This window comes from Alnus glutinosa, chromosome 7 (assembly GCF_958979055.1).
Source record: "Alnus glutinosa chromosome 7, dhAlnGlut1.1, whole genome shotgun sequence".
Classification (NCBI taxonomy): Eukaryota; Viridiplantae; Streptophyta; class Magnoliopsida; order Fagales; family Betulaceae; genus Alnus; species Alnus glutinosa.
This window is the reverse complement of record NC_084892.1, coordinates 18215849-18226217: the sequence shown is the minus strand read 5'-3', so window position 1 is coordinate 18226217 and position 10369 is coordinate 18215849. Positions and strand designations below refer to the sequence as shown.

Below are 10369 nucleotides of genomic sequence, written 5' to 3'. Positions count from 1 at the left end.
ATAAGGAAAATGAAGGGAATCTATTGTGGGGTGTTTTTTTATAGAGAATTAAAAAGTGATTTAGTTTTCTAAATTTTTCCTGAATTAAGAAAAATGGTTGGGTGTCTATTGCTAGTGCTCTAAGAATCAAATGTAATCTTGGTAAATATAAAAATTTGCATATATACAAAAGATTGCCGTCTTGCCATAAAACTTGAGAAAACTGTTTTTAATTTTCGACACAAATGCCATCACGTGCGGCTAATTTAGAGAGAAAAAAGAAAAAAGAGCAAATATGCCCATTTAAAAGCTACCATATCCTCTGCTTCCCTCTGCAAATAAAATCTCTGCCACTTAAAAAGTTAAAACCTCAGGCCATAGACACATCCTCGTCTCCATAATAGCCCATACTCCATAGACCATAGCCATTTGGTAGGGTTTTTGTTTGTTCCGCTCATTTCTTCTTCTTCTTCTCCAGTTCCGCAGAGGCATTGTAACAAATGATACTTCAAACGGCGCTCTCCTCTGGGCCGTCCCTCTTCTCTCCATGCTGCTCTACTTGTAACAGACTCAATCCCCTTCTCTTCTCCAAACGACGTTGCGGCTTGCGTCGTTGGCATTTCGTCAGACCCAGGCCTTTCGCTGCAGGTACTTGGATGGAGGGAATGATGAGAAAATCATAAAAGTATGGAGGAAAAGGAAATAATTGAATTCTTTCTCTCTGTCTTTACATTAGCAACTGTTTGGTTGCTGAGAATGTTCAACTGGAAGTGATGGAAAGTGAAATTTGAAGTCCTTTAACGTTTTCTACCAAATTTTATAAAATCCATTTCTGTCTTTTGTTTCCTCTACTTTGTTTATATGATTGTTATACAGAGTATTGGGATTTTGTTGGAGATACGACCTTTTTTTTTTTTTGAACATTTTGTATTAAACTTGGAGCCTTATCTATCAGTTTTATTTATTTATTTTTATTTATTTTTTTTATGACGTTTCAGTTGCTGCAGCAGAGAATGGCGTGTTTACTTCTCCAGAGATAGCGAAGACGTTTGATTTTGCTTCGGAGGAACGGATATACAATTGGTAGCTTATATTTTTTTGATAAAGCCCTTGCTAATATATGTGCTTGAATTGTTGCTTTAGTTTTTGATTCATTAAGCCTTCAGAGTGATTGCTTTTGCTAATTCTCTTGATCTGATTGCTTTTCTTTTATTATTTATTTCTTCACTTTTTTCATAAAAAAAAATTGCTTCTTCACTTTTAGTTGATGAATAGATATTCCGTTGATAGTATGTGCTCGTTGCATTAGTTCATCATAGTCATACAATGGTTAGTATGACATATTTCACATTGGCCGCACTTAATTGTTTTTGAAAGAAATATTGATTATTATTGGATATACTATCGTTGGAAACTGATTGCATTCTTTAGTTCCACAGTCCATGGATTTGGTTTCACGTTTGGTGATACTGTGAGTATTGAGATACAGGGACACTAGGAACCTTGGAACTTTTTTTAATATAGTTCACATTTCCCTTTTTTTTTGGTGTGATTTATAAATTCACATGCATCCCTCGGGACATAGACCTTTAACTCATGCACCACCTTATTATTTTGGTGATGGAGGTTCCGTTTAGCCTAACATGCTGTAACCCTTATGGAGTGGAGTATATAACACTCATAACTTTGGATATTATAGTCAAATGGTGGTAGCTTCTATTTTAATAATTCAAACCGAGTATCAAGTGCTGGTGGATACAAGAAAATGTCTTTTAGCATGTCGAGTTCTGAGTACATTGTCCTACAAAATGTCGCCTCATCAGCATTTGCACCATGCTTTTTTTCAATAAGTAAATTTAGTTTTATTGAATGCGTAAGGCGCCCCTAAGTACATTGGAAATATACAAAAGGAAACACCTAATTAGGAATAGAAAAGTGAACAAGGAAATCAGCAAAGCTAATCGATAGTGGGACAAAAAAAGCTACCGTCCAAAGATACAGCGTATGAAAAACGAAACTAAAAATCTTCTATGGAACCCTCCAAATCCTCGAAACACCTAAGATTTATTTCCTTCCAAACACTAAAATATTCAGATTGGCACCATCTTCCAAATTGCAGCACTCTTTGGCCTTCCAGACTTCCACCAACAGGCAAACAAGTCGATAACTCTTCTAGGCATATAACCAAAGACATACCAATATGAGTAAAAATGTTATTCGACAGAGCGGAAGCCACATCACAGTGAAGAAGAAGGTGGTCCACAGATTCTCCATCTCTCTTGGACAAGCAACATCTATCCAAAATAATGATATGCCTCTACCTGAGATTGTCCACAGTAAAGATCTTGTCTAGGGCTGCCGACCATGCAAAAAAAGTCGCCCTCGAAGAAGTCTGAGTCTGCCACACACTTTTTTAAGGGAAGCGTCTACCTTTAGAGCAAGCCAAGGAGCTGAAGAAGGACATGACCTTGAACAATCCTTTCTTGGAAGAGACCCACCAGAGCCTATCTGCACGATCTTTACTCACTATGGCTGAGTGCAACATCTAAAAAAAGGAAGCAAAGACACCCACTTCCCAATTATGCGCCTCTCTAATAAAGCTCACCTTCCACTGAGTAGAACCGCCCAAAACCTCCATATTATTCGCAACTTAGGCATCCATCACCCGAGCAATACCAAAGAGATCAGGAAAAATTTCATTTAGAATCGTATCCCTGCACCACAGATCGTGCCAAAATTTTGTCCTAATCCCATCCCCACCTCAAATCTAGCAAAACTAGGGAAGTCTCCCTCTCTTTCATGATGTTCTTCCACAACCCCACTCTAAAGGCACCTACAGGCCCAAGGGAGCACCACCTGCCCCATAAATTGCCAAACTTGGAGTCGACCGCAACTCTCCACAAGCATCTCTCTCAATTCCAAATTGTTATAACCATTTACCTAACAAAGTGCAGTTGAATATCAACAAGTTCCTAATACCCAACCCCCTTTCTGAAATTGGGTTACAAACTTTGACCAACTTCCAAGTGATATTTGAAATCTTCACCAATCTCACCCCAAAGAAAATCCCATTCTAACTTCTCAATGCGAGCAGCAATACTCCCCAGGATAGGGAACAGAGACAAATAATATGTAAGAAAATTGGCGAGGGTACTCTTAATATGGGTAACTCTACCACCCTTGGAGAGGTATAGCCTTTTCCAAATGGCTAGTCGATGCTTTATCTTCTCGATAACCCCGTTCCAAATATGAGTGAACTTATAGGAAGCCCCCAAAGGAAGACCAGGATACTTCACCAGCAAGGTAGCAACCCTACACCCTAGTATGTTGGCTAACCTTCCCACTTGATCTACATTCCCCATTGGAATTAAATTTGACTTTGCCAAGTTAACCTTCAAGCCCAAAGCAGCTTCAAATAGAAGGAAGAGACTCCGTAAATAACGCAACTGAGAAGAATGAACACTACATAAAATCAGAGTATCATTGGCAAACAAAAGATGGGAAAAAGTAGCATTACCAACTTTGAAACCTTCCAACAAACCCCCATTGACCGCAACAGAAATTATACGGCTCAAAGCTTCCATCACAAATACAAACAATAGGGGTGACAGAGGATTCCCTTGTCTCAGTCCTCGAAAACTATTGAACAAACCATTTGGAGAGCCATTGACTAACATCAAAAACCGCACAGAAGAAATTCAATGAGCTATCTATGAACACCATTTTCCCAGAAAGCCACACCTCCTCAACATATACAAAAGAACCAATTTACATGATTGTATGCTTTCTCCAAATCCATTGTACATATGATGCTTGGCTCCCCCGATCTTAATCTGCTATCAAGGCATTCATTTGCAATAAGGATCGGATCGAGGATCTGCCTCCCTTTGATGAAAGCACTCTGAGATTTGGATATGACCTTCTCCAAAACCGACTTCAATTTGTTTGCTAGAATTTTAGCAAAGTAAAGTCCTCCCACAAGACTAATAGGCCGAAAGCCTTTGAGGGAATTAGCACCAGGAAACTTTGGAATAAGCAAAATGAACGAAACAAACCTTTAGCATGAAAGTCATAAAATACCTTCATAATGTCCAAGCTCAAGACATCCTTGCATGCTTGGAAGAAAGCCATAGAGAAATCATCAGAATCCGGCGCCTTATCACCATTCATAGCTAACACTACCTTCCTAACCTCCTCCTCGAAAGCTCTCTCCAACCAGCTGGCTTCAGACTCCAAAATAGAATCAAAGGAAATACCATCCACCAAAGGCCTCCACCTACACGGCTCAGCCAAGAGCTTTTGATAGAACTTTACCATGTGCTCACCTATTTCTGTCTGATTAGAAGGGGTATCTCCAATCGATAAGGAGTCCATTGAGTTGTACCATCTATTTGAGTTGGCTATGGAATGGAAGAATTTAGTACACTTATCCCCTTCCTTTAACTACATCACCCTCGATTTTTGCCTCCAGCTCACCTCCTCCAAAAGGGAACACCTCTCCATCTTGCTGACAATCTCTGTCTTCTTTAGTAGCTCCTCTTGAATTAAAGCCCTACTACCTTCAATAGCATCAAAAGCCTGAAGCCTGAAGCCTAAAGCCCTACTAACAACGTTTGCACCATGTAATTGTACTTTTTCTAAGACACATGTAACTTTTCCAATCTGGACTTTTAACTCCCCATGTCTTTAGTCATCCCATCATCCATGCCCCTGACTTTGTCTCTTATGGGACGATCTCATTTTCCAAGAATTAGAGTCCCCATATATTGTTGAAGTACTAAACTCCGAAAAATCCAGTACGTTAAAAGTATCTTGTTTATTTTCTTTTTGAAATTGAAACCATCTCATTAAGAACCAAAAACAAGGCCTATGCTTTTGTTAAGGACTTAAGGTAACCTATAAAGGCTAGATACTTGTTTCATACTTAGAGCACAAAATTGAAAAGAAGGAAGCTCCGCACAATTCGCCTTAATTTTATCATTGATTTGTCGAGGTTGATAGATCCCATAATGGTGAGATTAATTTTTTTTTTTTTGATAATTAAGCAAAATATAATTAAAATTGTAAAGTGTTACCTAAGTACACAAGAAGTATACAAGAGAAACACCTAGTTAAAAAGAGAAAAAAGAATAAAGAAATCATGAAAACTAAGCACCAAAGGAGCTACAAATGTAGTTGTCCAAGTATAAAATGTATTAAAGGAAAACAACTTAAGCTCTATCAATCTCCTCTTGCGGTCCTCAAAATTTCTATAATTTATTTTTCTCCAAAGATGCCACAAAAGGCAAGACCCATCTTCCTCACAGCAGCACTCTGAATGCTACCATCAGTCCACCAACAAGCAAACAAGTCAACTAATTGTCTAGGCATAACCAAAGACAGTCCAAAACGCTGAAAAAGCATTCCATAAGGTACAAGAAACCTCATAATGGAGAAGAAGATGGTCTACAGACTCTTCATTCATCTTGCACAGACAACACTTATCGATCACAATGACATGTTGCTTCCTAAGGTTGTCCATGGTAAGGATCTTTCCTACGACCGCTGACCGAGCAAAAAAAGCCGTTCCCAAAGGAACTTTAGTTCGCCAAATACCATTCCAAGCGAAAGGAATACCATAATTACAAACAAGGACACTATAGAAAGAGTTAACAATGATGGTGAGGTTGGCAAGGTGGGCGAATTCGGCTACTCTGAGGTTGGGCAATGTGCAAAGGAGATCTATCCTATTGTGGGGATCTCATGTGTGGGTCATGAGAAATAGTTTTTGGCTCTTTTGATAGTTCTTGAAGAGGAACACTGTTATGATGTTTTGGCTTCTCCATTTAAACATGGTACGAAAGGTAGTAGGGAGCTAAAAAATTTGGAGTGCTCCATAAAATTTGATGCAAGAGGTGATTGTTCTAGCCGTGGTAAAGGCAAGGGGGTGCTTTTAGTGTTTTGATGAAGCCTAGGTTACTCTCTTGGTTTGTGAGAGGGTTGAATGAGGAGAGCAAATGTTTGACGATAGGAATATGCCCTGCACAGTGTGCAGTTTGTGGGGGTGTCATCGTGTGGGTGTTATTTTATTTAGGTGGGACATAAGGTGGTGGAAAAGTGTGTGGGGGATTTCGTCTTGGTTGTAACCTTGTAACGTTGTAGTTTTTTCCTTCTGGGCTTTTGCGGGTGTCTTTGGCTGGGATTTCCTTGTTCTTTTTGCTCTTTATTTTGTGTTACGTATACTTCCTGTATACTTAGGGACGCCTTACGCTTTTAATAATATTTGTCGACTACCTATAAAAAAAGAAAAGAAAAAGCTATCAATGAACAACTCTCTTTTGGAGGGGCCTACCAAAGCTTGTCTTTACCTTCTCGTATCACTCTAACTGAATACAACATTTTTTTTTGGGATAAGTAATACAACAAATTGAAAAATGAGGCATAGACATCCATCTCCCAATCATAATTCGCTCTAGCAAAGCTTATTTTTCACTGATTGGGGCAACTAGAGAGCTCCAAGTGAGCCACTACAGAAGCATCTTTCTCACAAGTAATACCATATAAATCTGGAAAGGTTTCCTTTAGAGCCTTGTTCCTACACCACAGATCATGCTAGAATTTATCGTTGGCACCATCTCCCTCCTCAAATTTGGTATGACTTGAAAACATCCCTCAACCCCTCCTGATGTTCTTCCATAACCCCACTCCATACGACTCAAGGGCTTATTTGAACACTATCCACCCCACAAACTACCAAATTTAGATTCCCCCACAACTCTCCTCCAAGCTTCTCTCTCATGCACATAGCGCTATGGCTATTTTTCTAAGAGAACTTGATTGAACAAGTTTTGAACCCCCAACCCTCCCTCAAAGATCGGATAACAAACTTTGGACTAGCTTACCAAGTAAAATTTAAACTCTGTGTAAACCACTAAGAAATCACAATGGTGCCTATTTGCCTAGCAAGAAACACTTCAACCAACTAACACTGTCTCACTCATACCGGACATTTGCATTCACATGGTATGACCCATATTGCTTCTTGAGCAAACTGATACAGAGGCTTGCAAGTTTATAGCATTACAGTTTATGGGTGGTTTTTACTTATTTTTCTCTTCTGTCCCTTACAGTTGCATTGGTGTTTCTTTTGCATGTCCCCTTTCATCTTTTTTTTTTTTTATTTTTTTTTTTATTTTTTTATTTTTATTTTTTAATTTTTTTTAAAAAAAATAAAAAAGTAGTCTATTATCTATTTAATAACAATGCAAAACTTCCTGTCCGTGTAGAATGTGGTTTTTGTAAAACCATGCCTGGGTCTCACAACATGTTTACTATTTCCAAAAGTCTGACTTATGTATTTAAACATATCTGGGACCTTATTCGGATTAATTAGAATATAGTTTTCATCCTTCCTTGATCTCTGTGGGGTTTTTATTTTCTAATTATCTCATGTCTAGGTGCTGTTCATCATATTGCTTTGTATGAATTCTCAAGTTTGGTATTGACTGCATCTTCACATTTCTAACTGTGTGTGGACTGGTTCTGGAAGTGTTGACTAACACATTTTCATTTATATGTATCAGCATCGTTTTGTATTGATTGTAATTTTTGGATATTAGGTGGGAGTCCCAAGGTTTTTTTAGGCCAAAATTTGACCGAGGAAGCGATCCATTTGTGATTTCAATGCCGCCTCCTAATGTTACTGGTTCTCTGCACATGGGGCATGCAATGTTTGTGACCCTTGAGGTTGTGAAATTGCTTTTGAATTCTTCATAACATATTTGGATTTTATCGAAATACATGCCATTTGATTTGTGTTCATAAAAATGTTGATTATGCACCCATACTTTTCACTGAGATATGTTACAGTTTGCTGGAGCAAATGTTACATTTTCATGTGATGCACTTGTCATATATACTTTATAATACATGGTTCATGCTTGTACTTCCTTTGTCTAAAATTTTTCTAATTGTAGTTTATAGATACAAAGTTTTGATATATTTTTGTCAAGTTTTACCATCTTCAGCAGGTCTGGTTGTCTTGTTCTTATACTTTTCATTACGAACACAAAGGCACATATACAGACGTGTTTTTATGTAGATATATGCATACACATTTATATGTTTCAGTTACACCCTTGGGTTGGAGGAAGTAGGGAGCTGTTGAACTTGAAAAGCTCGATTAACTATGGTGATGCAAGCACATCATCTAGGCGTTGGAAAAACAAGGCACACATCTAGGCGTTGTATTTATGGACGCTTTATGCTTTTTTAATAAAACTTTTATTACTTATCAAAAAAAAAAAAAAGTTATCTAAAAAAAGAAAAGCATGCAAAATACATCAAAGTTGAGATGAGTTGCTACTTGTGTGACACGTTCAGATTTCCAGGGCTTATGTGGCAGCACACATGGCAATCCTAAAGCCCAAGTTGGCTGGAATAAGGAGTATAATCTCCATATATTATTTCCCTAAATGTTTTAGCTAATAAGGAATGTATTTTCCATTAATTTATTTTGTTCCTAGTTATTTTCCTGCATGATGTAATGACGGCTAGACCTAATGGTTGTCTTATGACCTAGCCGTCTTCTATATAAGTGTAACCCTAATCAATAAAATATTATACTGAATATTATGAAAACGTAGAACCTTTATTGGTATTTTGGAGGTCACGGCTCCTTCGAAGTAGCCATTAGAGAACACGGCTCTCTCGAAGTAGCCAATATTCCTTTTTTTTGTTTTGTTTTGTTTTGTTTTGTTTTGTTTGTTGTTGTTGTTGTTGTTTTCTATAATAATCTCCGATCCACATCATCACCATGTCTTTCTGGAATGAAGAAGAACGAACGAGGCTAGACAAGATGCGGTTAGAATTCCTCGCGTACAAAGAAGAAGCGAGCAAACGGATGGGGGAGATTAGGAAAAGAATTGAAAGCTTTTCTCCACCACGCACCTCTCCGGCAAGCCAATCCTTGCCCATAATGGAAGAGTTCAACGCAGGTTCTGTTGGTACGAATTTTATGCCCTATAATCAATGTCAAGGTTGGCAAGGGCGTCACGATGCAGCCTGATTTTTCTGGGGGTATTTCAAGCCCTGATGGTCGTGTTGTCGGGAGAGGAGTTACTGGAATTCTTGTAGCAGCTAGTTCAGTGCAGTTTGGCGTCAACATCAGGGTTCTACCTAGCAACCAGCTTGAGCCGAAACCAAAGAAGTTGAAGAATGGGTCCGACAGGCCAAGAGAGTCCCTGTCTCTCTATCAAGAAGGGGCTGAAAATATCAAGGGAGTGTTGCAGTAGAATGTGAAGAAGTAAGAAGAAGAGAGGAAGCACGGGCTGGAAGAGCATGGAGTAATTTTTACAAAACCAGAATTGAATCGAATAGGAAGAAAAAGGAAGAAGAGATGAAGCCAAGTTTGGAAGGGCAGAGAGTGAATTGTGCAAAACTGGATCTCTTCCTTGGGGACAAGGAAGTTGTTAGGGGGGAGGGATGATACATTCAGATTTTCAGGGCTTATGTGACAGCACATGTGGCAATCCTAAAGCCCAAGTCGGCTGGAATAAGGAGTATAATCTCCATATATTATTTCCCCAAGAGTTTTAGCTAATAATGAATGTATTTTTCATTAATTTATTTCCTTCCTAGTTATTTTCCTGCATGATGTAATGACTGCTAGACCTAATGGTTGTCTTATGACCTAGCCGTCTTCTATATAAGTGTAACCCTAATCAATAAAATATCATATGCTGAATATTAGGAAAACCTAGAATATTTGTTGGTATCTTGGAGGTCACAGCTCCCTCGAAGTAGTCATTAGAGATCACGGCTCTCTCGAAGTAGCTCATATCCCTTTTTCTTTGTTCATTTTTTTTTTTTTTATTTGATTGCATCATTATGTATGGCCTATATTGGTCCTTTCAGTTTTGTGTCAGCCTATTGGTCTCATTTACATTGAATAGAATAATTGTGGAAGGGTGTAGCAGTTTCTACTGACCTGTGAGTTACATAATGTCATGGGATGTTCTTATGTGGCAAAATGGTAGTTTTGTGGGAGGAGATGCATTATGATAGAATTTGATCCACTATTTCCCGCGCACTGAATCTTGTGACCAATAAAATCTAAATTTTATATTGAATTGAAGTACGATGATATTCTTTAAAACTGATTCTGTTATTGTATTTTATTATTGTTTTTTCTTTATAACTAATTTAATCTAATTAAAGCGTAAAGGGGTGCAACCCAAAATACATATGGAGTATACAAGAGAAACACTACTTAGTGAGAAGAAGAGGAACACAAATCCTGAAATTCTATGAAATTAGCAATTTTAGTATTGTAACTAATTTTATATTATCTATACTTCTATACAGAATTGGGATGGCAAGTTTTTCGGCCCTGCCCGCCCCTAGAGGGACG

The 10369-nt window shown here is 38.2% G+C and overlaps 1 protein-coding gene across 3 annotated transcripts in view; it reads left to right on the top strand.

The window, feature by feature from the left end:
• The first annotated feature begins 320 nt into the window (after positions 1 to 320).
• Positions 321 to 10369, top strand: part of LOC133872493 (valine--tRNA ligase, chloroplastic/mitochondrial 2) — a 76573-nt gene continuing 66524 nt past the window's right edge. Inside the window, exons 1-3 of one of the 3 annotated variants that reach the window (XM_062310004.1) lie at positions 321 to 627; positions 978 to 1062; positions 7578 to 7704. In XM_062310004.1, coding sequence (XP_062165988.1) covers positions 480 to 627; positions 978 to 1062; positions 7578 to 7704 — 360 coding nt within the window. In that variant the 5' untranslated portion in view covers positions 321 to 479. Of the gene's footprint in view, positions 665 to 977; positions 1063 to 7577; positions 7705 to 10369 lie in introns of all 3 variants that reach the window. The other 2 variants (XM_062310003.1, XM_062310006.1) reach the window with 2 other exon arrangements.